Source organism: Lacerta agilis, chromosome 9 (assembly GCF_009819535.1).
Source record: "Lacerta agilis isolate rLacAgi1 chromosome 9, rLacAgi1.pri, whole genome shotgun sequence".
NCBI classification, from domain to species: Eukaryota; Metazoa; Chordata; class Lepidosauria; order Squamata; family Lacertidae; genus Lacerta; species Lacerta agilis.
Genome location: NC_046320.1, coordinates 61,525,314 through 61,552,798, shown reverse-complemented (window position 1 = coordinate 61,552,798; position 27,485 = coordinate 61,525,314). Strand labels below are relative to the sequence as shown.

Genomic DNA, 27,485 nt, shown 5'->3' with positions numbered 1-27,485 from the left:
CGCTTTCTCAAATATGGGTCCTCTGAGTTTCTGATTTTTTGTTCAGTTCTCCACATTTCCACATCAGTCTATGATTTATTTATTTTAAAGTCCTCATGTAAATTCATCTGAATTTCAGAGCAAATTTTTCCTAATCAGCAGGGGTCAGCAAACTTTTTCAGCAGGGGGCCGGTCCACTTTCCCTCAGACCTTGTGGGGGGCCAGACTATATTTTGAAGAAAAAATGAACCAATTCCTATGCCCCACAAATAACCCAGAGATGCATCTTAAATAAAAGCGCACATTCTACTCATGTAAAAACACCAGGCAGGCCCCACAAATAACACAGAGATGCATTTTAAATAAACACGCTGATTCCCGGACCATCTGCAGGCTGGATTTAGAAGGCGATTGGGCTGGATCCGGCCCCCGGGCCTTAGTTTGCCTACCCATGTCCTAATGGATACATTCTGCAAAGCAATTGCCCCTGATATAATGCTTTTCTGTATGTTATTTTTCACTAACGTAAGTATTTTATACACACTTTATCCCAGTTTGTGCATTTTAAAACACATCGCTTGGCTTGAGAACTGTTGCAAAATTAGGAGGGCTGTGGATTGCAAAAAGCGGGTGTGATTCAGTTCTTGCCTTGTTCCAGAAAGAGTGTTACAGTATTAGATACAAACAAAATAAAAAAAATCCTTCCAGTAGCACCTTAGAGACCAACTAAGTTTGTTCTTGGTATGAACTTTCGTGTGCATGCACACTTCAGAAATGTGCATACCAAGAACAAACATAGTTGGTCTCTAGGGTACTACTGGAAGAATCTTTTTTATTTTTTATTTTGTTTTCACTATGTCAGACCAACACAGCTACCTACCTGTAACCGTTATTAGGTAGGTTCACCGTTAAATTGCAATTTCACACATAATCCCCAAATTCAACCAACACCCTAAACACACTAATCTTTGTCAACAACTACAGGGTGGAAAGACAATGGGAGGTTAACTCATCTCAACCATGTTCCTCTTCCTGATCAACTCCAGCCTCCCACCCCAGCAGTCCCACAGGACAAAACATACAACCAATTATCAATGGCTTCTGGAGAGGCTGCTTTTCCATGCTATTTCCAAACCACAAATGGTGGGGGGGGGGAGGTTTGCACCTGGGTGGCTTTAATCCAATTTAATTGTGCAATCCTAAAGTTCCAGCTTGAATCCTGCCTGTTATTGTCTGGAGCTACCTCCCAGGAGTTTTCAGTGAGACTGTTAAGTCCAAAAGAGACAGTTCCTGCAAATACAGGCTTCTGAACTCCACACTTGTCAATTTGCATGAACGTGTTGGGGAAGGAGAAATTTCAGGTGGGACGATTTACCCCTTTTACCCATCTACACTCTCCTCCTCACTGCCACAACATCACTTCTTGGGCAATTTCCCCTCCCCTTTCCTGTGCTGGACTGTCCAGCCTGGGAGAAAGAAAACATGCAGGAAATGGCAGGAAAGCAAAGGATACAACACAAAACGCATGCACACACCTGCTCATTCACTCTTTTAACAATTGCCTGGGAGGATTCCACAAGGCTGCAGCCAAGACATAAATTGCACTGGACCCGGAAATGTTCCCCTGCATTTTAAAAGCCCTCATTTACAGGGAAGAGAGGGGCAGGGTACAAAGTTTCCTTGTACAGCAAGAAGGTTGTGTAAGGGAAACGGACTCCAACAATTGCTCCAGGAAGTTCCATGTGCTACTCTTTGAAGAAGCGGGAGGGGGCCTTTTAGGGTTGGTTCGGCACAGAGCTGGCTCCTCCGTCTCCATGTCCTCTTATCCTGCACCAACTCCTTAGGGCTGGAGTGTCTCTTTCCCCCTCAATAAAAGAGCAGAATCATATTTATTAGGAATTTTGAATGAAGACATCCCGAAAGATAAAATAAATATTTTTTCTATACGCGACAACAGCAGCGAGAATGTTGATAGCTTACCATTGGAAAAGAAATTATATCCCAACCAAAGAAGAATGGTTGAATAAACTATGCGAATACTTGGAATTAGCAAAGTTGACTGATTTGATAAGACAAAAACCCAAAAAATTAATTCAGAAACAATGGAAATGTTTAAATGATTATCTGTGCAGACAAGGATTAAATGTAAGATATTGGCTGTGTTTAGAGTAGTCTTGTAATGGCTGTAGAAGACTTAATGACTTATTGACTGAAATATTTGAGATTATGTTTGGGGGGGGACGGAATAACAGATACAATCTTGCTTAAAATAGGCATAGGAAGTGCAGTGTAAGCGGTGGAAGTCAGCTAATGAAACTTTATTATTATTTTCATATTGAGATACTTGTAGAATAAATTTGGAAGAAATCCTTCCAACTTTTTTTTCTTTTTCTTTTCTTCTATATTATTCTCTTTTCTTTCTCTTTTCACTTCTTATATGTGCTTATATGTAATACATATGTATGTGTGTATTTGCAATATTTTGTTTATATTTTTGTTAAATAAAATTTCAACAATTTTTTTTAATGGTTTAGCTGGGGGCTCAGCCCCCCTCAATATTGAGGGGGCAGAGGAGGCTGAGCGCCCAGCCAAATGCAGCACAGCATCAATGGCACGCACCTCCTGAGCGTGCGAAAGAAGGAGCTGCGTCCATTGGCACATGCAACACTGGGGTAAGCACTCGGCCCCCTCCCAATGATATGTGTGTATCACGTATGTGACACCCACATGCATGACACACGTGTGACCTTGCGTGTGTGATGCTGGGCCCTCCCAATCTTGGGGCCGGGGATGCGGGTGGCGCTGTGGTCTAAACCACTGAGCCTCTTGGGCTTGCCGATCAGAAGGTCGGCAGTTCGAATCCCTGCGATGAGGTGAGCTCCCGTTACTCTGTCTCAGCTCCTGCCATCCTAGCAGCTTGAAAGCACGCCAGTGCAAGTAGATAGATAGGTACTGCTGTGGCAGGAAGCTAAACGGTGTTTCCATGTGCTCCGGTTCCGTCACGGCGTTCCATTGCGCCAGAAGCGGTTTAGTCATGCTGGCCACTTTACCCGGAAAGCTGTCTGCGGACAAACGCTGGCTCCCTCGGCCTGAAAGCAAGATGAGCGCTGCAACCCCAGAGTCGCCTTTGACTGGACTTAACCGTCCAGGTGTCCTTTACCATTTTTACATGATCTTGGGCCCAAGCCGGCACCTCTGCTTTCACCCCCCTGCATTTGTGTTAAAATGTATACTTGTTCACGAGGAAGGACTTTAGATCAGCCCAAATACAGGTGAGGCAAACACCCAAACACATACAAGGATCACATACCCTCGCAACATTTCTCCGACAAAAATTGGGATCCCCTATTCTATTATTGTTGTTGTTGTTGTTGTTGTTGTTGTTGTTGTTGTTGTTGTTATTCCCCACCCATCTGATTGGCTTCCAACACATATAAAAAACATTAAACATTATAATACACACACACACACACACACACACACACACACACACAAACACACACACACTTGAGAGTCCCATGGACTGCAAGAAGATCAAACCTATCCATTCTCAAGGAAATCGGCCCTGAGTGCTCACTAGAAGGACAGATCCTGAAGTTGAGGCTCCAGTACTTTGGCCACCTCATGAGAAGAGAAGACTCCCTAGAAAAGACCCTGATGTTGGGAAAGATGGAGGGCACAAGGAGAAGGGGACGACAGAGGATGAGATGGTTGGACAGTGTTCTCGAAGCTACTAACATGAGTTTGGCCAAACTGCGGGAGGCAGTGAAGGATAGGCGTGCCTGGCGTGCTCTGGTCCATGGGGTCACGAAGAGTCGGACACGACTGAACAACTGAACAACAACAACAACATACACTTCCCTATACAGGGGGCTGCCTCCTTCAGATGTCTTCTAAAGATTGTAAAGTTACTTATCTCCCTGGCTTGGGTGGTGGCATAACTCCAGGACTGATGAAAATAGGGACGTCCTAAGGAAAAGCGGGACATTCAGGAATGAAACCAGAAACTGGGACGGCTTATGTAAATCCAGGGCTGTCCCTGGAAAATAGGGACACTTGGATGGTACGGGATCAGGCATATATGTGTCTAAGCCACAGCATGGAGGGGAAGAAATCGTCTAAAGGAAACAGCAGTAGAAAGTCACGAAGGCAAAGCCTCGTCCCCAATAGCTCTCCGCCCTGTGGAGCTAAAATAAGATGATGGGTTTGCTTCACCTAGTACCCCCGGGTCGTCCTTCCTTCCAGGAAATATTGCATGGCTTCTCATTATGACAGGTGAAGATGACGGTTAAGTTGAGAAAATGTACAGGATAGAGGAAATCAAGGTCGATACAGCAGTTAAATTGCGAAAAGGCACACACTGTGAGGCAAACACAGCATTCCTGTTACACGTACTGTAGGGAGGGCAACCTTAGTGACTGTCAACAGAACAGGATGTAGAATATTGCCACCTGCATCGAGATGAGGGTGAAGTGGAAGAGGTTCTGGCTTTTAAAAGGAGCTTGGGGCTGTGTACACACAATACCCTTAAAGCACATTCGAAGCACATTTCCCTCTTCAAAGAATTCCAGGCACTGTAGTTCGCCCCTCAGAGAGTTACAGTTTCCAGCAGCCCTTAGCAAATGGCAGTGCCCAGAATTATTCGGGTAGGTTGGGGGCGGGATGTGCTTCAAATGTGCTTTGAAGTTATAGTGAGACCAGTTTGGGCAGTTTAATTATTCTACCTTCATCGTTTGTATGCATATGGTCCCTGACTATCACTGACTGGTTGGACGCAGAGGAAAGATCAAAGGAACCGTTTGGGTAACCCCCAAAGGAAGAAGGCTCAGAGGGCAGATAACACAGACAATGGTATCATATCAGGGGAAACTGCTTGCACAAATGTGCCTATCGAAAAGCTGCACATTCAGCTGCATACGTTACGGGAAATTCGCACCAAAATGCTGACTAGTTACCAGGAGGACTTAGCTTTGTGCAACAAAACTTGCAAATCGAAACAGAAATGCTGAAAGCTGAACTTAAGACGGGGGAAATAAGAAACAGAGAATTGACAGACCTATCTATCCCTGCAGACATACAGTACAGTGCAGGGGTCAGCAAACCTTTTCAGCAGGGGGCCGGTCCACTGTCCCTCAGACCTTGTGGGGGGCCGGACTATTTTTTTTTTGGGGGGGGGGTGAACGAATTCCTATGTCCCACAAATAACCCAGAGATGCATTTTAAATAAAAGGACACATTCTACTCATGTAAAAACACGCTGATTCCCGGACGGTCCGCGGGTCGGATTGAGAAGGCTATTGGCCTTGGTTTGCCTACCCATGGTGCAGTGCTTTAAAGACAGGTGAAATGTGATCCCAGCACACTGCCTGGCTTTAAAGCTGCACTCTGCGCCAGCTACAGCTCTTGGGCTGCCTTCAAGGGTAGCCCCATGTAAAGCGTGCTGCAGTAGTCCAAGCATGAGGTTATCTGAGGCCAAGCTATTCCAGTCCAAGGACAGCTGCAACTGGTGCAGCAGCTGAAGCTGAGCGTAGGCACTCCTTTCCATCAAGCCTACCTGGACCTCCGGTGATAGCCTGGAATCAAGGAATACCTCCAAGCTGTTAAATTGGCCTGCAAGCGAAGGGCTAGCCCAGCCAAAGCAGGACACCTACTCAACTGTAATAATAGTAATAAGCAAGAAAAAGCACTCAGCAATTTGCACTCTTCATTTGGAGCATGCTCCTCTTTTGGACAGAATTGTGACTTCTCGTTTCAGTTTTTAAAAACATAATAGGAAAACAGCCTGTTCCTCCTGCAGTGTTGAGATTGCAGGGTTGGTTCCTACCTCAAAGAACAGCACAAAGAAGAACAAACAACTGTGTTTTCTCAGAAACCCATCATACGGTGGAAAGAGAAGCCAGGGTGCAAAAACCAGCAGACAAATACTATCAGATTTTTCACACATCCTTAAAAAGATAGTATTGAGCTATGTGTAGTTTGGGGGTGTCAGTCAGCTGACTGGTCATTCACCAGGTAAAGGTATAACTAGAGCTGTGCGGAATTGAAAAGAACAATTTCTCTGGGTCCCTCCAGAATGGATTTTGTTTTGCTTTGCTTTGGCCACATGTCATTGATGCAATAATAGGGTATTATTTAGACTGGACTGTCCACACCTCATTCTGCTTTGTAAGTTGTTCAGCAACGCTTTCCCAATGATGTTGCATGATTGCCGTCTGGAGGGAAACTATAACTGGGGGGCAGGGACAAACCAGAACATGCCAGTTGCTTATTACAAACAAAGCTTGAGTGCTAAGGACAGGAACCATCGCCCGACGGGGAGAGAAACCCTAGCAGTTGTGAAGCCCCGAAGCCACTTCCACTGTTTTCCATCGCGGAGGAAGTTGTGGCAAGACCAGTCCATCCCTCCCTCCCTGTGGTGGTTAGTCTGGTTTTGAAAAACCCAGAGAGGCAAAGAGCAGCAGTTGAAGAAATTACAAGAGTATGACTTCACCGTCATTCACCTAGGGTGGGTAAAGCGTAATAATGCTTGGGCTCCTCTAGATATTGTAGGGTTGAGAAAGAGCAACTAAAGTGATCACGGGAATGCAGCAACTGCGCTATGAAGGAAGGTTGCAGAGTTTGGGACTTTTTCGTTTGGAGAAAAGGCAAGTGAGCCGTGTCATGATAGAAGTTTATAAGATTATGCATAGAGAAAGAGGATAAAGTTTTCCTTCCTCTCTCAAAATGTTTAAAAGTATTCCCCCCCCCCAAAAAAAAACCCAGAGTCCTTTCTGTTGGGGATAATTCAGACTGAAATTCCCAGGTGTCAAGGAAGGTTATTCATGTATGCTACTATTGCGGCCCGTGTTTCGTTAGCCCCAAAATGGAAAACGAGCGAGTTCCCAACTAAAGAAGAATGGCAGCTTAACCTGACAGGATGTGTGCACCTTGCAGACCTAACATACAGAATAAGAGAACAAGAAGACCAAACGTTTAGAGAAGATCGGGAAATGTCTATTGAATATATGGGAGGAAATTGTGCACCCTTGAAAACGTTGGCAGCATTAAGATGAATTCAACAGTGTAAATATGTTTTGATGGATGAAATAATGGAATACTGAATGGTATAGTTCATGTAAAATATGCAGGGATCTAAGATATGCAAAATGAACCATGGAAAGAGAAGAAGGGGTATCATGGATATTTTAAGGGTGTTTAAATGAGTACTTTAAATTGTAAAACGGAAAAATTAGTAAAAAATTATATATATTGTAAGGACGTTCAGTGGTTGCTCATGAGAAATCAGCCGAACGCAGAACTTCTAAAAACTAAGTTCTTTATTGTGCAGATATTTACAGTGGAGCAAAAGTTCAAACGTCCATCTCATCCCTCTGCAGAGTCCAGGAATGAACCCTTCCGGTTCTTTGTCCAGCAAAAGAGCCGCAGGATCCTGAACCCCCGCCTCCCCCTTCCACGTCTTTCCTGTCTGCAAACTCGGGGCGTGGGAAACTGTCCCTGTTCCCCGCTTCCCCCTTGGTGCTCAGGCTCTGCAATCTCTTCACAGCCCCTGCGCCAACTTCCTGCCTCTGACTCCCCCTCCCCACTGGAGGAATGGTCGCTTCCTGCAGAGGAGGGGGATGACGAACTGGTGAACAAAGGGGGTGGTTCCCTGTACTGCAAGCTCTCCCGGAATGCTACCTGTTGTGGGGAGGGGGGTTTCCTGACATATATATATATATATATATATATATATATATATATATATATATATATATATAATTCATGGAGATATTCATGGGGAGGAGGTCTATTGATGGCTACTGGCCATGACATCTTTGCTGTGGAGGCAGTAATACTTCTATATACCAGCTGCTGGAAACGACAAGAGGAGAGAGTGTTCTTGTGGTCAGATCCTGCTGTGGCATCTGCTTGGCCATTGCGAGAACAGGATGCTGGACTAGATAGGCCAATGGCCTGATCCAGTAGGCTCTTCTTGTTCTTATCACCTTGAGTTGCTGGGAAATAAATTCGCAAACCCTAGACTATTGGAGAAACTCCCTCACCTCTCTCAGCATCACTATGAAAGCTCTCTGGTTTCAGAGAGAGAGAGAGAGAGAGAGAGAGAGAGAGGAGGTGTGAAGTTGAAGCATGATTTGCAGCAGATGAGTAAAACCAGCCCGGAGTCAACTAGTTGTGTAAGAAAAGCTTAAAAAGGGAAGTGATGGTGGTGGCATCCTGTCACAAGCCTGAAACTGCTGGACTTTCGGGCCTTGCAAAAGTTCACGGGAGGGGGGAGTGCCTCTGTGGTTAAGTAGAGGCGAAATGTTGACATCAGGTGCAGAACAATGTGGTTCTTGCGTAGCGAAGAATGGCCCCCGGAGGCTAAAGGAGTCCCCAATGCAACACTATAGTGTTGAAACACCAGCGAAGTCTGTTTCTGTGATCGGGAATCTAGGCATGAAACAAAGGCAGGCAACCAATACATCTTGGTCACTATGGATTCATCTAGTGGCCAGAAATTTACTCTACAAAAAACAGGGGGGGGGTAAGGCTATCAGTTGCTGTAATAATAATAATAATAATAATAATAATAATAATAATAATAATAATAATAATTTAGTATTTGTACCCCACCCATCTGGCAGGGTCTCCCCAGCCACTCTGGGTGGCTTCCAACAAATATTAAAATACATTGCTACTGTCTATGGTGTTCAGCCAGTGTGGTGTAGTGATTAAGAGTGGTAGATTTGTAATCTGGTGAACCGGGTTCGCGTCTCCGCTCCTCCACATGCAGCTGCTGGGTGACCTTGGGCTAGTCACACTTCTTTGAAGTCTCTCAGCCCCACTCACCTCACCGAGCATTTGTTGTGGGGGAGGAAAGGGAAGGAGATTGTTAGCTGCTATGAGACTCCTTCGGGTAGTGTTAAAGCGGGATATCAAATCCAAACTCTTCTTCTTCCTCCACTGTGGCTCTGAATACCAGTTCCTTGAATCTGCAAGTCGAGAGAGGTCTGTTGTGCTCAGTTCCTGATTGTGGGTTTCCATCCCATGTACCCTGATATACCGGTATTCATTTTTATGTACACTTTGGTCGGAAAATGGCATTGCAATATTCAGAGAAAAAATTGATGCCAAAGGATGGCTATGTTTTGGTTTTCAGGTTGTTTTGGGAAATATGAATGAGATCAACCCAGTTTTAAACGTGAACCGGATTGCTATTCTCTCCCATCCAGTATGGTGAGGTAAAGGTAAAGGGACCCCTGACCATCAGGTCCAGTCGTGTCTGACTCTGGGGTTGCGGCACTCATCTCACTCTATAGGCCGAGGGAGCCGGTGTTTGTCTGCAGACAGCTTCCGGGTCATGTAGCCAGCATGACAAAGCCGCTTCTGGCGAACCAGAGCAGCGCACTTAAACACCATTTACCTTCCTGCTGGAGCGGTCCCTATTTATCTACTTGCACTTTTACATGCTTTCGAACTGCTAGGTGTGCAGGAGCTGGGACCGAGCAACGGGAGCTCACCCCGTTGCAGGGATTCGAACTGCCGACCTTCTGATCAGCAAGCCCTAGACTCTGTGGATCCAGTATGGTAGCTCAGTACAAAATAAAAAATAAAAAAAATTCCTTCCAGTAGCACCTTAGAGACCAACTAAGTTTGTTCTTTGTATGAGCTTTCCAAGAACAAACTTAGTTGGTCTCGAAGGTGCTACTGGAAGGATTTTTTTGTTTTGTTTTGTTTTGACTATGGCAGACCAACACGGCTACCTGCCTGTAACTGGTAGCTCGGTAGTAGACCATCAGGTTTGCATGCAAAAGGACCAGGATTCAATCCCAAGTATCTCCAGGTGGGTCTGGAAAGGCTGCTTGTTTGAAAATAACCCTCACTTCATCAGCTGGAGATGGAAGTTTGGTTTTCAAGACCAGTTTCCTTGAGGATAAAGTTTTAAAGACTTCTGATGCTTTTGCAGTATTGGTTTCTTCCCAGCAAGGACAGTGAAGCTCTGGACTCCAGTTCCCCTTAGCCAACAGTCACAGATGATGGGAGTTGTAATCTAACAACATTTGGAGATTCACAGGTTACCCATTCCTGCTGGACAGCTCAGTTGGTTAGAGCATGGCACTGATAACACCAAGGTCGCAGGTTTGATCCCCATAAGGGACAGCTGCCTATTCCTGCATTGCAGGGGCTTTTGGACTAGACGATCCTGATACAGAAACAGTGGTACCTTGGTTCTCAAGCACCTTGGTACTCAAACAACTTGGAACCCAAACACTGCAAACCCGGAAGTGTTCCGGTTTGCGAACTTTTTTCGGCAGTCAAACATGCTCCATTTTGAGTGTTACGCTTCTGTTTTGAGTGTTACACTGAGGTCTGTCTGTTTTTGCTTGTTTATTTTGCGTTTTTGTTTTTGCGGCTCTTTTTTTGTTTTGTTTTTGTGGGAATACACTCCGTGGGTGCGCCTGCACCTCCAATTATTTGTACCTGTTTAAATGTCAATTATGTGCACTATTTAATGTATACTTCCGAGTAAAAGTAAAAGTGAAAGCAGGATTCAGTAGGCGTCTTGCCACTGAGATCCCTCCGCTTAGACTTTTTGGCTCCAAAGGTTTAAACTTGTTAATGGTCAGTTAATCTGCTTCCCGCCCTTTTCAAGGGCAGCAACAGTGCTCTGATTGGTAAAAGTATTGATCATGACGTTGTCTGTTCGTTGTCAATAAAAGGCTGCGGCTCCCCGTGTTGGGCAGATAGTCAGTTGGTTAGATCAGATACGGGAGAAGATCAGATAGTTGGGGTTAGGGTTGGTTGGGTTGGAAGAATGTGCAGGAGGTAGAAAGGGATAGATCGCGGAAGATTTGGCGGTAAAGGGTCAGCTAGTTTAGATAGTTTTAGAGCGGACAAGGTACAGAGAGAAGAAATAGCCCATGCGGGTTAGCCAAAGCCATCAAAAGAAACTATGGTTGTCTGTCTTCATTTCATCTTAGTTTAATTTTTTGCAGTTTATTAGCACTTTTGTTTGGCCGTAGCTTTGGCAACCTTTTATCTGGGTACTTTGCTTCAGGGAACAATTTAGGAGGTCGCAAGTGCTTGCAGGTACATCTATGAGGCACTTATTCATCCGAACGACTCACGCACCCTTCAGAATCAGCCTGGCGGACAACCTTCTTCACGGCGCGGTGTGAGTTAAGCTCCGGAATTACCGGCCGTCCCGTCCGCAGGCTTGGCCGGCGCCCGTGCAAGGACGCACGTGAGACGCTGGCCGCAGATCCCCCAGCAACTGGTATCCCGTGTGCAGTTGACCTTGTCCTGCACGCGGGAAGCTCCAGCGAAGAATCCCCGCAACTGTGTAGAACCCAGTTCAGCTACTGATTGATTGATTGTGTGTGTGACTGCAGTACATTGTTTATTGCTTTCATTTTATGGATCAGTGGTCTCGTTAGATAGTAAAATTCACGTTCAATTGCTGTTTTAGGGTTTGTTTTTAAAAGTCTGGAACAGACGAATCCGTTTTGCATTACTTTCTATGGGAAAGCGTGCCTTGGTTTTGGAACGCTTTGGTTTTGGAACGGACTTCTGGAACGGATTAAGTTTGAGAACCAAGGTGCCACTGTATTGAATGGTGTGTGTGTGTGTGTGTGTGTGTGTGTGTGTGTGTGTTTTACCAGGATCAGGTGTAGAAGGGTGAAGTTTCACCAGCGACATCACAAGGAGAGTTTATGTTGTATTTGAAATATTTGTTTATTTAAAAGCATAAACATTGAACATGGGAGAGCAGGCGGATAATATTAGTCTATTAAACAGCATCAGTTCAACCCCAGAAATAAACTCACATGCTTGGATCCTGCCAAGGCTCCTTTCACAGCCAGCTGAAAAGATGCAAACCTCTCGGCTCTTTCACTGGCTAGTAAATACATTCATGTTTTCTCTCATTCTCTGTAGCTGCTACCCAGCCGATTGGCATTTATTCAAGCACCAGCCATCAAAAGCCATTAATGTTAATTTATAGAGGCATTTGTCCACAAATAATAAACAAAAACAATTAGAGAAAAGTGTGTGTGTGCTAAAATTATTACAGATATGAAATTACGTCTAGTAATGTGCATTGCCTAGATTGGTGACCATAAGTAAAAGGTATTTCTTAATCAATAACAATGATAATTTATAGGAAAGGGGGAGGTATAAAATGTGTACTTCGTGCATGCTGGCCTGGATTCTTTTATGGAAAATTGAGTGGCTTACAATCTTGCAAGTGGGTCACTCGGGTGGGTGGCAAATGGAATACAGTCAGGATCTGGTTGCCTCCGATGGATCTGGGTGTTGGCATTTCGCGACTTGTCTTCTATTAAACAAATTATGCCTTTGCTTAAAATAATTTAGCAATCAGCCCCAAATTCTGGCAATTGGCCCAGAAGTTTCCAAACCTCCCCAACCCCCCCTAAAAATGAAAAACAAATAACTGTCTCGGCTGGATTTTTTTTTTCTGGTTAGATGGCTACCAAGTTTTGAACACTGTACTGCGGCAGAGTGGAAATCTCAACACCAGGTTTTGAAATACACCAAGTTCAGGGACACATGAATATCCAGGGTAGTGAATGCAGGAACACCTAAAATAGGGCAAAAGGGATAATAATTATTTATAATGCTTCCAGGTAGGTAACCAGTCAAATGGCGCAACATTAAGCACTTAAGCAATTGGACTGAAGCAAGGCTGAGGGACTGGAAGCAGCAACATAGGCCGAGACTACAATTCTATGACTCTATGATGCTATCCCAGATCAAGGGAAGTAATTATCCTCTTCTATTCTGCCTTGGTCAGACTACACCTGGAACACTGTGTCCAGTTCTGGGCACCACAATTTAAGAAGGCTATTGACAAGCTGGAACATGTGCAGAGGACGGCAACCAAGATGATCAAGGATCTGGAAACAAAGCCTTGTGATAAACGATTTAAGGAGCTGGGTGTGTTTAGCCTGGAAAAGAGGAGACTGAGAGGAGATGTGATAGCCATCTGTCACGTGGAAGGGCTGTCACGTGGAAGATGGAGCAAGCTTATCTCCTCCTGCTCGAATGAATAGATTCAAGCTACAAGAAAGGAGATTCCGACTAAACATCAGGAAGAACTTTGTGACAGTAAGAGCTGTTTGACAGTGAGAGGTGGTGGACTCTCCTTTGTTGGAGGTCTTTAAGCAGAGGTTGGATGGACATCTGCCATGGATGCTTTAGTTGAGATTTCTGCATTGCAGGGGGTTGGACTAAATGACCCTTGGAGTCCCTTCCAGCTCTACAGTTCTATGATTCTATCATTCAGATGCTGGATGGAAGCTCCGCTTTCATGACGACTTGTAGTAGCTGTTGAAACTGTCGGCTCAGCACTGTGGTCCTTCATTAAGGGTCCATAAGAAGTCAGGCCACCAGTACATCCAGCTTGGTATTGTCTACACTGACGGGCAAAGGCTCTCCAGGATTTCAGGCAGGAGACATTCCTGGGCCCTTTGTCATGCAAAGCATCTGCTGTAGCACTGAGATCGAGCATGGGAAGTGGCCCTTAGCATCAGGGGTTCCCAGCTGTAAAATGGGACCTGTGGTGATGAACGAAGGGTTGTGACTCTGACGCTTTTGACCATGCTTCCCTACGCCTGCCCTAGGACCTATGTGCTCCTCCTCCTCTGTGCAGGAGCGGGCCATTGCACAATTGCGCATACAGAAGCAGGAAGCTGTAGCATGCAGGGTTCTGCCAGGTAGCTACCAGGACTGAAAGCTACCTCTCGTCCTCAGGGCCATACCCAACCACCCTGTTGCCTGTAGCTTAGTGGGAGGGCATCTGCCCCGCATGCAGAAGGCCCCTGGTTCAATCCCTGGCGTCTCCAGGTAGGGGTAGGGATGCTGTCCAACTGGAACCCAAGAGAGCCACTGTTGGTACTCAGGTAGATAGACCAAAGGTCTGACTTGGTCTAAGGTAGCTTCTGGTGTTTTTGGACCACAACTCCCATGTGGAGGGCCCCTGGGCTTGAAGGTCCTCACCACTGTCTGCTCATAAGTGTCCCACTGAGTTCAGTGGGGCTTATTCTCAGGTGAGCAGGTACAGGGTTACAGCCCAAGGCAGTAATATGCCATAACTGTTTGAAACCTCAGCACCCTTGACCTTAATGTATTGCGTGTTTGATAATATCTAGTAAATGTTTACTGAAAAAAGCAGAAGTGTTTGAAAACTTCACTGAGGAGAGAGGTGCGGCCTCACAAGCAGGGTGAAAATCCGGCGCTAGAAAGCCATAAAACTGAGGGGGGAGGAACATTAAGCCTCATGAACCTGCTGAAAGGGAAAAGGAGGCTAAATGCAGTCTTGTCTCTCAGGCCTTCAGGACTCTCCCCAGGCCATACCTGCTCCCCATGTCCCCTCCGCTCTCTGGCCTTGCTCCAGGCTCTTTTGACTGTTTTGTCCCACCCGCGATGCGTCCTTGAACCCTGATACTGATCTTGCTTGCAAGCACGGAGGATAAGAGAAGGGTGTGTGAGTTCTGGGTAGAAACTAGCCTGCTGGGCAAAGATCAAATGTGCATTAAGCTTACATAACGATAACGGGAATATGCCACATGGTGTTTGAGAAGCGTGGGCTAACGATGGTATCAGAGTCATTTTACATAATCTTGCGTCCAATACCGTATGCTCCAGCAAAGGTTTCGGGCTGCTCAGTTTCTGCTAGTAGGGGCGGGTTGTCCCGTTTTTATTGTGCTGTGACTCTGTGGGTTAAACCACAGAGCCTAGGGCTTGCCGATCAGAAGGTCGGCGGTTCGAATCCCCACGATGGGGTGAGCTCCTGTTGCTCGGTCCCAGTTCCTGCCCACCTAGCAGTTCGAAAGCACGTCAAAAGTGCAAGTAGATAAATAGGTACCACTCCGGTGGGAAGGTAAACGGTGTTTCCATGCGCTGCTCTGGTTCGCCAGAAGCGGCTTAGTCATGCTGGCCACATGACCCGGAAGTTGTACGCCGGCTCCCTCAGCAGTAAAGCGAGATGAGCGCCGCAACCCCAGAGTCTTCCGTGACTGGACCTAATGGTCAGGGGTCCCTTTACTCTGAAGAAGTGTGCATGCACATGAAAGCTCATACCAAGAACAAACTTAGTTGGTCTCTAAGGTGCTACTTTTTATTTTGTTTTGACTATGGCAGACCAACACAGCTACCTACCTGTAACTGGGATAGATAGCTCAGTCAGTAGAGCATGAGACTCTTCCGAGCCCCACATTGGGCCAATGATTCCTGCATTGCAGGGTTGGACTAGATTACCATCGTGGTCCCTTCCAACTCTACAATTCTCTACAATTCTATGATTCTATTACCAGGCCAGTATCTGGTAATGGGTCACAAGCCAATGTCATGAGTTACTTAGCAGAGAACTTTTGCTTTACAGAATTTCAAGGTGTCAGGGACCGTGCTGAGGAGGGCTACACTGAGGAGGAATGGTGGGATCCTCCCCCTCCCCCTCCCCCTGATCCGGATCCTGAATCTTCCCAGGAGCAGGAGGACAGTATAGATTTGGAACAGTGGTTTGCAGAGGGGCATAGTTCAGAAGGCAGAAGCTGGGAAATACCGGATGGGGAACAGCTAGGAGAAGAAACACTGGAAGAGAGAGTTAACAGATTCACAGTCTCTGGTTAGTATCCACCCCCCCTTCCCCAAAGTCCTGGAGAGCTCAGAAAGTGTCAGAACAGAAAGCACAGACAAAATGTAGGAATGACGTGGATTTATAGGGACGGAGGGGAGGTAACCTTAATTGGGAGCACCGCCATTCTGGTTAGATGCTTTCTTTTGCCCTTTGCTGTGTTTATTAAAGAAATGAACTCATGAGAATTCCCTTTCATTTGATCTGCTCATTTATGGCCACGGGGGAGGAAGCCGATTCCCCAAAGCCTGACACAAGGCAGATATTTGGGGATTCTAGGATTGGTCCCTCCTTACCTCTTCCCCGCTCCCCCAGTCATATCTAAGGACAACAGAGAATGCATCGAAGAACAATGTATTTTCTGCCACGCCTTCCATCCCGCACCCCTGCTCCTTGGCTGTAAACCGGGAATCACAAACCTTTCTAGAATATCCCCAGCTGCTTCCTCCTGTTGATATCTCTCTTGAGCTGACAAAGATTGCAGGGAGCACAGAAAGTGGTGGTGAGGCAGTCGCAACAGATGGATCCCTGCGGAGAGTAAAAAAAGCAAAATGTCATAGTAGAAGACCGAATTGTATTTTGATTAGGGATGGATGGATCATTCTGTTTCCAGTTTCTGCTGGTTTTCTTTATTTTATTTTATTTATTTAATATATTTAAGATGTTATCTGCACAACACTTAATTGGGGGTTGTTTGTTGAGCAACCTGGAAAAAGCGAAACGCAAATATTATCCAGTAATTTACCGGTATCCTAAACTGAGTCCGGTAACGAGTCCTCATGGCGACACTTGGTCCACAGCAACAGCATTCTTCCATGTCCTTGGCCACTTTGCATCCTAGGCAGAAGAAGCAGAATGTTCCACACAGACCTGGGGGGGGGGGAATCAAACACAAAGGTTAGCATATTCTCACCCTCTAGTATTCACGCAGCCAATGGAATTTCACTGCTTGGTTTCAGAAGCATTTAGAGGCACGGTGTCTTGAGATGAAGAGACACTTTCACAGAGAGGACCACTTCTCAGTGTTGGAGCATCTATCTTGCATACAGAACTGTGCCTCAGCATCTCCAGGGCGAGGCTGGGAGTGCTCAGTGTCTGAAAGTCACTGCCAATCACTGAAGACAAAAATGACTCAGGATAGGCAGTTCCCTGTCTCCCAAATTACTCTCTGGCACCAGTTGTTCTTGGGTCAACAATTCCTTGCGTCTTGGATTTCTTTCTGCAGTTACTACATGCGCTTGAAAATTATCGGCCATCATGACGGGTTAGGCAAACATGTTTGTGAGTTTGCAAAGACTCGCCAAAGGGTGTGTGCAATTCAGTTCATAAGAAGAAGAAGAAGAGTTTGGATTTGATATCCTGCTTTTCACTACCCGAAGGAGTCTCAGAGCGGCTAACATTCTCCTTTCCCTTCCTCCCCCACAACAAACACTCTGTGAGGTGAGTGGGGCTGAGAGACTTCAGAGAAGTGCGACTAGCCCAAGGTCACCCAGCAGCTGCATGTGGAGGAGCAGAGACACAAACCCGGTTCCCCAGATAACGAGTCTACCACTCTTAACCACTACACCACACTGGCACATACAGAGCCAAGGGCCAAGGGCAGCAGAGGCTTAGATAAAAGGTAAAGACACACACATTCTGTTTTGTTCACTAAGCAAAAATTAATTTATCCAAACAGGAGGAATTAGTACCCAAGTCTTGCTATACACACCACAGATTCAGATATCCAAACAGGGAGCATTTTTTACTTCCTCATTTGCATTTTGCTGGTTGGCTGAGGAATGGAGGGAGGGGGAGTAATTGGATAAATCAGAGAGCATCCCACCCCCATAGCTGTCAACCTCCTTTTTTTGCCTTCTCTTCTGGGGAGGCTGTTAACCTTCCCTCTATTCCAGCTATGGCTGGAAAAAGGGAATTTCCCGCAAAAAAGGGAAAAGGTTGACAGCTATGCACCCCCCGCATTTTCCTGGATATATTTTTTGGGTCTTTGGGAGTAAAAATTCTACGGTCGGGACACATTAGAAATTTCCCCATAGGAATCACTGGAAATCATCGGCTTGTTATGTGAACGCTTGCCCCAGTGAATGATTTCCATGGAACGCATTGTGTTTGGATAGTGAGACCTATATTTTTATTATATAGAATAATAATTAATCTCCCTGGGAGGGAAGGTCAGACCATGTAGGCCATACCAGGGTCACCCTGTACAGCGCTTTGTTTCTCCCCATATAAGTGAGTGGCTGCCCTTCTCTCCTACGAGGACAAGAAAAAGGGTCCACTTGGGGCGCCCTGGGGGTGTGGCACCCAGCGCGGGGGGCAACCGCAATGGCACCCCACCGGGATCATGCTGCTGGGGGCGATGCGCTCCCCCCGCACCCCTCTTCCTCCGCCAGTGCTGCCCTACAGGGGAGCTGTTTTGGCAGCAGTAAGCCAAAGCACGCCAAAGCGTCTCCCACAGACGTTGAGTGCCACATAGCATTTTGTCACCCCCCATCAGAGGGAGGCCCAGCCAGATGGGCAGGGTATAAGTAATAGATAATAATACACAAGTGGCAGATGCTACACTTCTTCCCCTGCATGGGAAGCCCACCTTGCTATTTGAGAATGGTCACACTAGTGTGTGATGGAACACAGAGACTGGCTTTTATAGAAAGAGGTTGGCTGTTGTTTTATAGTACAGATAAAACCGTGGCTGATATTCCCACAAGGTCTTTAAACCCCAAATCTTTGAACTTCACTCACAGACGCCACAGTCGCTGCCGCAGTCACAGAGGTCCGTCTGCCACTCAAAACTCCGTGTGGATGTGTGGCATTGCGGTTGGGTGGTGACAACAGGCCGATAAGTCATTTCCATTTTCACAAAGTCTGGTGTAGATGTTGCCGTCTAGTGGGAGGGAAAAAAATACATTGGTTTTGAGACTTTTAAAAGTGTAACTAGTCTCTGCATCGTGCCCTTCAGCAAAACCTGCTGAGTAAATCATGAGATTAAGAGAAAAGGATCGTTTTCTAGATTAGTACAGGGTAAGTAGTTTAGGAGCAGAAAGCAGACATTAAGGGTGATTTCACAGTACAGTGAGGGAGGGAAGCTTGTGGCTTTCCAGTTGCTGTTTAACTCCCACCAGATGTCAAGGAAATAAACAACTACCTGACGTTTAGAAGACATCCGAAGGCCGCCCTGTTTAGGGAAGTTTTTAATGACTGATGTTTTAATGTATTTTTAATCGTTTGTTGGAAACTGCCCAGAGTGGCTGGGGAAACCCAGCCAGATGCGTGGGGTGTAAATAATAAATTATTATTAACTAGAACTCCAGTTTGCTTAAAAATTAGGACCAAATGAAATCCTGCTCCATTTGATGACTATGAGATGGTCTTAACTTGGTATAAGGCAGTTTCCTATGTTCCTAAATCTGGAAGAATGCTCAATAAACAGGTTGGGGTTGAAAGCAGCCTCAGTGCATGAAAAAAACACACAAATTTCATGACAAGAATTATTAATATTATTAGTAAAAGAACTAAAAAGCAAATTGGCAATATTGTCATTAGGGCTGGGTGATGGTAACATCATGGTAACAGTTTCATAATATTCAACATGGTGATATATTGCAAAATATCACTGTGTGTGTGTCATATGTAAAAAAAAAAAAATGTGATGTGTGGAAAAACCATGAAGCCAAATCGTCACTTTTCTCATGATTCCTCCTGCCCCTGTTAGGTAAAGGTAAAGGGACCCCTGACCATTAGGTCTAGTCGCAGACAACTCTGGGGTTGCGGCACGCATCTTGCTTTATTGGCTGAGGGAGTCAGCATACAACTTCCGGGTCATGTGGCCAGCATGACTAAGCCGCTTCTGGCGAACCAGAGCAGCGCATGGAAATGTCGTTTACCTTCCCGCTGGAGCAGTACCTATTTATCTACTTGCACTTTGACGTGCTTTCGAACTGCTAGGTGGGCAGGAGCTGGGACCGAACAACGGGAGCTCACCCCATCGCGGGGATTCAAACCGCCGACCTTCTGATCGGCAAGCCCTAGGCTCTGTGGTTTAACCCACAGCGCCACCCGCGTCCCCCTGCCCCTCTTGCTCTGTACTATAAAATAGGAGTTGCAACATTATGTTAAAGGTAAGTGAAAATGTATCAGTTTCAGGCCTCTAAGTAGGAGCAGTTCCCAGGAAATTACCCAGTTCGCTTCTACATACTGTAGTTGCATCCTTATTCTCAGACATTGTGCTATATTGGTCAGAGCTGTAGCTAGGTGATCTTGCGCCCCTGGCAGAGCTGTCCAGATTGCGCCCCATAGCTACAAACAAATTAGCTCTTCTTTCTGCCTCTCCTCCAACCCACCCACCCCCCATACCCATTTGATTCCTCACACACTTCACCTTGTAATGAATTCTGATGGAAGGACACCAAGATGGGGAAGTTTGACCTAGATGACGGTATATAGGCGTCTCCACACTTATGCGCGGGTTACGTTCCAGACTCCTGCCTACACGTGAAATCCCATAAAGTGGGGAGCACCCCACTTTAATAGGGAGAAGGGCATGGGAGCCAACTCCTTGGGGCCAAGGTTCCTTCACCCCCCCTAAAATATTTGAGGTTCCCCCTCCAGTTAATGGGCATTGCCATTCAAATAGTGTGTGTCCACTTTGTTTTGTGGTCGATTATACAGGGCGGTGCTTACTTGCCCCCTTTCCCCCATATATTTTATTCAAGTTGGCACCCCTGAGGGAGGGTGTGCGAAAGGGGAGAGGGGGGGGAGAGAGAAGTGACTCCAGAGTAGGCAGGCTTTGAAGTTGGTGACTTTACCCCAGTGCCCGGAGAGGCAGGGCTGCAGGCAGTGAGGTCGGCCTGGCAGCGTCAGGGGCCATGTCTCAAAAATGATATCATGGGGATAGACTATGACACCAATGAAGCCATGCTGATGTGTACAGCTGAGGGGCGGAGTTGTGAAAAACACACCAGAAAGAAAACAGCTTCACTGTGCTGTAAGGCAATAATGTGAATATACACTTGGTTTGCAGTTTGGTTCAGATAGAGAGAGGTTTGAGGAAAAGGCCAGGGCTGTAAGATTTGTAGGGAACTGGGTGTGCCCCTAAGAAGCCTGATTAATGTGTTGAATCAAAGGTGAACTGTTCCGGACGCTCTGCCAACATCATCTTGGTAGTCAAAATAACCCAACAATTAATTGGTAGTTGTAGCGATGAGTTTATATATGTCTATATTCATAGATGAGCTTTGATATAAGCTCATTGGCTTACTTTGATGTTATCCTTATCTGTGGGCTTGGGGGTGCTGGCCTCTGAGCCCAGAAAGGGGAACTGTCTGCAAGATTTGGGTATTCGCCACCTATGCCCTCATCTGGTCAGGTGAAGCGATGGGAAGTCCTGGCCAAAGTGACGTGCACTATTTTGTGCATAAAGGATGTAGGAACGTTTGGTTGGGCGTGGTGGGCAAGCCATGCTGTGGTGTCCCATCCCACATCTATAAACCCTGGGAGACCTGGCAGGCTGATTTTGCTGATAGTGCACACCTTCTTAAAGCACTAGAACAGATTTCTCTGGCATTTTTTGACAGCCTTCTTTGGTATCCCGGCACCCAACCACTCCCATGAGCACTCCTTTGGGCATGCGGTTCAGAACAATGGGGGGAACAGCGCCGGCTGGAGGTTGTGGGTTTCAAAAGATGTTCCAAGAAGTCCTAGGGCAACCAGGGACTCCTCCATGAGATGGTCAGGAGTGGTGGAAGAGGAGCTCCGCCCACAGCTACTGATTATTTTTATCTGCAGTGGAAGATGCAGAAAGAGCACAAGGTGTGCTCTAGGGTAGACTTGTAGTTCATGAACTCTTGTCTCGCACAGATTGTGATGGCGGAGTCAAGTAAGCCTGGTCTCTTTCTGCAACATGCATGGATTGCACAACGCTCAGGGGGACTCATCACCAGTCAGAGCAGAACGGGAAGTATTCCCCAAAGGCAGAAAGTCTGGAAATCACCGAGGAATCAAGGCTGGGGTTGCATACACACTGAACCTCTAAGGCACATTCAAACCGTCAAAGAATTCTGGGAACCGCAGTTAACCTCCTGCAGAACTGCAATTCCTGGCAACCCTTAACAAACCACAGTGCCTAGTATTCTTTGAGGGGGGGTAATGTGCCCAGAATGCGCCGTGAAGATTTAGTGTGTACTCAGCCTGAGAGGGAGGGGGCATGTCCACTCCAGGTGAGCATCCCTTGAGCCTGGGCCCACAGGTTTGTCTCCAGCTATCTGTTACTCATCAGCGAGACCCAGTGCCGGATTTACGCATAAGCTAAACAAGCTATAGCTTAGGGCCCCACTCTCTTGGGGGCACCCAAAAAACTTAAAAGGAAAAAAAAACACCTGGATGTACATTTCCAAAATATAAGATAAAAAACTAATAAAATAAAACCTACATACAGCAACTGTGTTTTGTTTTGTGTTGTGTAGGTTCCTATGGTGTAAGTAATGGGCCCCGCCTGCTAGCCTGCTCCCTAAAATATCACTGGTTTGCTCATTTCCATATATATAGGGTGCCTACATTCTGCTATTTATAATTATTAGTTGTTTGCATCATATATTTACACCTGTTATTATTTCAGGTTATAGCAAGTTTCTAGATACTGGATTATGAGTCTTTGTAAATTGTGTTTTTAAAGGAACCTTTGTTATTTCCAAATGCCAATGTGTTTGCATTATTAAGTTTGTTATAAATAAAAAAATCATCTTAAGTTAGAGCTTAATAATTATTTCACTATTAATGTACTTCTTCTTAATTGTATTTCCATATTAATATACTTCTTCTTAGTTGTATTTCAGTTCAACAATTATTTTGATAAAATAAGTGTTTTGCTATGTGAATATGGCTTTAGAGACCTATGAGTCATGTCCATTCATTTCTATGGGTAGGACAAACATTGGGTGCAACCCTAAAAGCTGATGGGTAGATCATGGGTCATGTTCAGGGCCAGCCAAAGCCATTCTACACCTTAAGGCAAGGCATTGTCCCTTGCTAGTGCAGCCTGCAGTGCTGCCAGAATTTACTGTCTGCAGGGACTGCAGAGAAACGAGGCACATTTTGAAAGGCTTTTGCTCAGCCTAGCAGCTGCTAGCAATGGAACACATTCATTTTGGCAGCCTGGTCTTCCTTGGGATGGCAGCGGGGCGAGGGGATACATGATCTGCTGCCCTTCCTAGTCTGCCTCCTGAGACAGATAGCTTCATTTTGGCTCGTGATAGGATTAGTCCTAGTCATGTTTCAAGAATACGCCATCAGTGGAAATGGTTACTTCCTTTCCCTTTGAGCTATTTCTTCTGAAACAGCCAGTTTTCAGTTCCTTCTACCCAGCATGGTTGGCAGTCACCGGGGCCATGTGAAATGGAAACCCCTGCTGCTGAAATGTCACAGAAAAACCACAAATCTCATTTGATAACCAAATCGTTCAGTGGCCCGAAACCTTTCCGATCTGCAAATTTTGTGTGAGAATCAAGCGTCCCTCCTCATGCAAAGCGGGGGCAGCTAACCATTTCCAAACGTTTGGGTTCGTAGTGGCGCTGCCAAACTGAAAGTGAAGTTCAACATAAACTGCATTTTGATTTGTAGTCTCAGCAGGTTGCTTTTGACGAAGCTGACCTCAAGAAATCCAGCCAAGTTCTCTGTCTTCTCACATCCATATCATCCATTTAAAGCCCTTTTATACCAATTTAAGAGCCAGGGCTTCCCCCCCCAAAGAATCCTGGGAACTGTCATTTGTTAAGGGTGCCAAAAGCTGTTAGGAACCCTTGACAAACAACAGCTCCCAAGAATCTTTGGGGAAACCTATGACTTTCAAAGTGGCGAAAGAGTGCTTTAAAAGCATGGTGTGGCTGTGACTTCAGAGGGCTATTCAAATAATGGTCTATTTGTAGTCGCCCTAAGCAACAGACAAATGCTGCCCTTTAGCGCAACCCCAAAGTTTTCTACCTGCCTCAAGCTGCCTCTTGCTGCCTAATGGTAGGGCCAGCTCTGGCAGTCTCTCTAGTGGATGTTGCCTGGAAATTTGCAAAGCTTCAACCCACAATCATGAAGGCTAAATGTCTACTTTTGTTTCCACAGATTCAGTGATAGCTGCTCACCCACTTCCCCAACAAAGAGATTTCTGTATCATCCCCCCTAAAGGATCCACCCTATTCTCCCGATTGTAAAAATTTAAAACTAACTTTAACGTTGACTTTTTATATTGTTGCAACCTGCGCCGGGACCTTATGGTGAAGGGTAGGAAATCCGTTTAATGATAAAAACGATAAGAATTAAAATGGTCATTCTTATTTTCCAACTGGCTGATAATAAAAACTAGAAGCCTTGTATCCAGCATTGTTCAGTTATTCTAAGAAACCGAAAAGTCAGTGTAGTTTTGAAAGTTTCAGTCCACCATCTTGGCTTAAAATGGAATCCAACTGCAATCAAACACAGGTGAAAACCAGCTCCCTGATCTCAGAACCATCACCCAAGATTTGGTTATGATATCTTAAGAAGTGTCCAAATGCAGAGGAGACAAACAACTTTTCAAAATGTATAGTAGGTAACTATATACCAACTGTTCAGTGCCTTGTGGACAGCTACTTGCTGGCACCATCAGACCTGAAACAAATGATCTTTTAAGCTACCACTCAGCTAGACGGTGGAAATCAATTTCATGGGATACAGTTATCATCGATAACATATAGGATACAATCCAGTCAATGAAGACTGGATTTGAACAGAAGAGAGTTAAGCAGACACTTGACTCCTGCTAAAATTGTTAGGAATTGAAGATTGTAGCCCCAGTTTTTCTTGTTGTTTCAAAGAACTAGTCCAGGGGTCAGCAAACTTTTCCAGCAGGGGGCCGGTCCACTGTCCCTCAGACCTTGTGGGGGGCTGGAGTATATTCTGGGAGGGAAAAATGAACGAATTCCTATGCCCCACAAAAAAACCCAGTTAAATAAAAGCACACATGTAAAAACACCAGGCAGGCCCACAAATAATCCAGAGATGCATCTTAAATAAAAGGACACATTCTACTCATGTAAAAACACGTTGATTCCTGGACCGTCCACTGGCCAGATTTAGAAGGCGATTGGGCCGGATCCAGCCCCCAGGCCTTAGTTTGCCTACCCCTGGACTAGTCAAATCCATGTCAAAACAATCAGCATTCAAGGCCTAGCACAGCCTACATTTTAGGTGCCAGGAAACTCATGATGATTCACAGATAATGCAATGCAGAGTTGATTAGTGCTCTGATTTCTCGTTCCAATGTCCTTTGAAAACTCCTGACGTGGCTCTCTTTGGAAAATGAGACGCATGCTTTGAAGGCTGGGCTTTGTTTGTGCCTGGGTTCAACCCAAGCACCTGTTGTCAGTGCCAAGACACAACTCCAAAGCATGGAGAGTTGTTTAAGCAGTATGTTTAAATCGGGTGGAACTCTACCGCAAGGAGGTAGGCTTCCACAAATGAAATGAGAAGCCACTCAAAACATTGTGTCAAATTGTGGCATCATTCAGCATTAAGTACTCAGGCCACAAAGGTGGTGAGAGAAACAAATATAAAAAGCTCTGAGGTGTTTTGGAGACTTCTGTAGCAATGGTATGTTTGTGTATAAACTCTCTCTCTCTCTCTCTCTCTCTCTCTCTCTCTCTCTGTGTGTGTGTGTGTGTGTGTCTGTGTATCTAAGACCCATTCATTAATGGGGCACATGGCTGGAATTTTATGCACACTTAATTGAAACACCATGGGCCTTATTTCTGAATAAACTTTTTCTTATTTGTAAACCGCCCAGGAATATTTTGATACAAGGTGGTACACAGTGGAAACTGGTCCATTTATGCACTCAATTCTACTCTTGGGCTCTCCCCACCTCCCTAACTTCAACTGTACCAGTCCCAATAGCCACCAGTAAGAAAGATAAGATACAGTGGTACCTTGGTTTGCAACCGTTTTGGATTACAACCACATCAAACCCTGAAGTGTGTGTCCCCTTTTTTTGATTACAACCAATATTTTTTTTGGAGGCCACATTGGTGAAAGCACGCCTTGGGTTACAACCTGTTTTGGTTTACAACCAGACCTCCGGAACGGATTATGGTTGTAAAGCAAGGTATCACTGTAGATGGACAGACAGACAGACAGACAGACAGACAGATAGGCAGGCAGGCAAGCAAGCAAAGGACTCACTTCCTAGTCATGACAAACAGCTTGTGCCCATTATTTTCCGCCTCACACCATTTCTTTGCCGATATGAAAATTAAGCATTGGATTCAATTCCAGACTTTAGGCAAATCAGTTTGGAGCTTTCAGAAATCTCAAATGAACCAGGGGGAGAAAAGAAACTGTACACATACCCCTTTGCTGAATTATCCTGGATGGAGTGTTTTCTTTCCTTAGATGAAATTTAACCAACGCGTTTATTCTGCGTAGGGTGTTCACACCACAGCAAGGGAACACTGACACTCTCTGAGATTGTTTCTCGCTATTTATATTCAGGAAAATTAATTGTCGGTTACAATATTTGATCTGAGCCTGATAGGGTGTAAAGACAGTCACTTGTTCTGCATGACAAATTAGAACTGTAAATTAGACGCTGAGGTTGGTGCTCTTGCACAAGCTGAGCATTGCAAGGGCTTAGTCTTTCCATAGTCACTACTGGATTACACACTGCTGGACTTAATGTGCTTCTATATATAGAGATGTGAAACCGGCATGCCTGCTATTGCGAGAAGTCCACTTTTAAATGAGCTAATATGATTAATTGAAAATTAAAATGAGTTAGAATGACTAATTTGTTTTAATATATTTTCCCCAGCTAGAGTAAGGAGGCACTTGAGAAAAGAATCTCATGCCATTTCTGGGAAAAAAGAGAACTTGGGGAACTTGCGGCTCTCCCCAAGTTGCTGAACTACAACTCCCATCAGCACCAGCCAACATGGCCAATGGGCAGATGGTGGGAATTGTAGTTCATCAACATCTGGAGGGTTGAGTGTTCTCCATACCTGCCCCCAAAATAAGAAAAAGTGTGTGTGTATGTGTGAACCCAAATGCAGGGGTGGGTTCCTGCAAGAAGTGTGGTTACAGGGAACCAGGCAGAGGGCCTTCTTGGTAGTGGCGCCCTCACTGTGGAATACCCTCCCTTCAGATGTCAAGGAAATAGACAACTATCTGACTTTTAGAAGACAACTGAAGGCAGCCCTGTTTAGGGATATTTTTAAGGATTGATGTTTTAGTATGTTCTGATATATGCTGTGAGACAGATGGGTGGGGTATAAATAATAATAATTTTACATTTGGAAAGCTAGGCAAGGTCTGGTATGGTATCAAATTGGATAGGGGACTGCATGTCAAGATTCCTGCATTGCAGAGGGTTGGACTACTTGACCCCTGGGGTCCTTTCCAACTGTATGATTCTATGAACTGGCAACTAAATTGTGCCAGTTGATTGAATGTGGTGATGATATTTAGCGTTCAGGCTGTGTTGGGGTGCATGGGGTGTTAGAGGGCTGGTTTGTTCTCTGCCTTATGGCTATACTCGTCCATGAGAAAGGCTTCGGGAGTAAACCCCAAGAAAAAAATCTGTCCCTGCTGGCTTGCAGGACATCTTTGGGAGAAGAAAAGGCTAAGGAGTACACTCTACACAAATCTGGAGATATATATTGGTCCATTCTGACCTTTTTTCCTAATGGTGACAAGGAACATTCGTAAGGTAAGAAGATTCTTCACAATGATGAGCAGAGCAGTGGGATAGGGTAAGTGAAAACAAGCTACAATTAGCTAGAACGTTGTTCACTGCTCCTGCTCAGGCTGCACAGAAAAAGCATTTTGGTTCCTGACATTCATTCTGATCGTGCAGATA

General features: G+C 45.4%; 1 protein-coding gene across 1 annotated transcript; it reads right to left on the bottom strand.

The window, feature by feature from the left end:
* Positions 1-12,435: 12,435 nt before the first annotated feature.
* LOC117053182 (placenta-specific gene 8 protein-like) lies at positions 12,436-26,113 on the bottom strand. The gene is made up of 5 exons (XM_033160743.1): positions 25,981-26,113; positions 18,356-18,497; positions 16,359-16,483; positions 16,033-16,141; positions 12,436-12,560 (listed from the first exon to the last, which is right to left on the bottom strand). Exons 2-4 carry the CDS (start codon positions 18,465-18,467, stop codon positions 16,037-16,039), a joined length of 342 nt encoding a protein of 113 aa, XP_033016634.1. The 5' UTR covers positions 18,468-18,497; positions 25,981-26,113; the 3' UTR covers positions 12,436-12,560; positions 16,033-16,036.
* Positions 26,114-27,485: the final 1,372 nt, after the last annotated feature.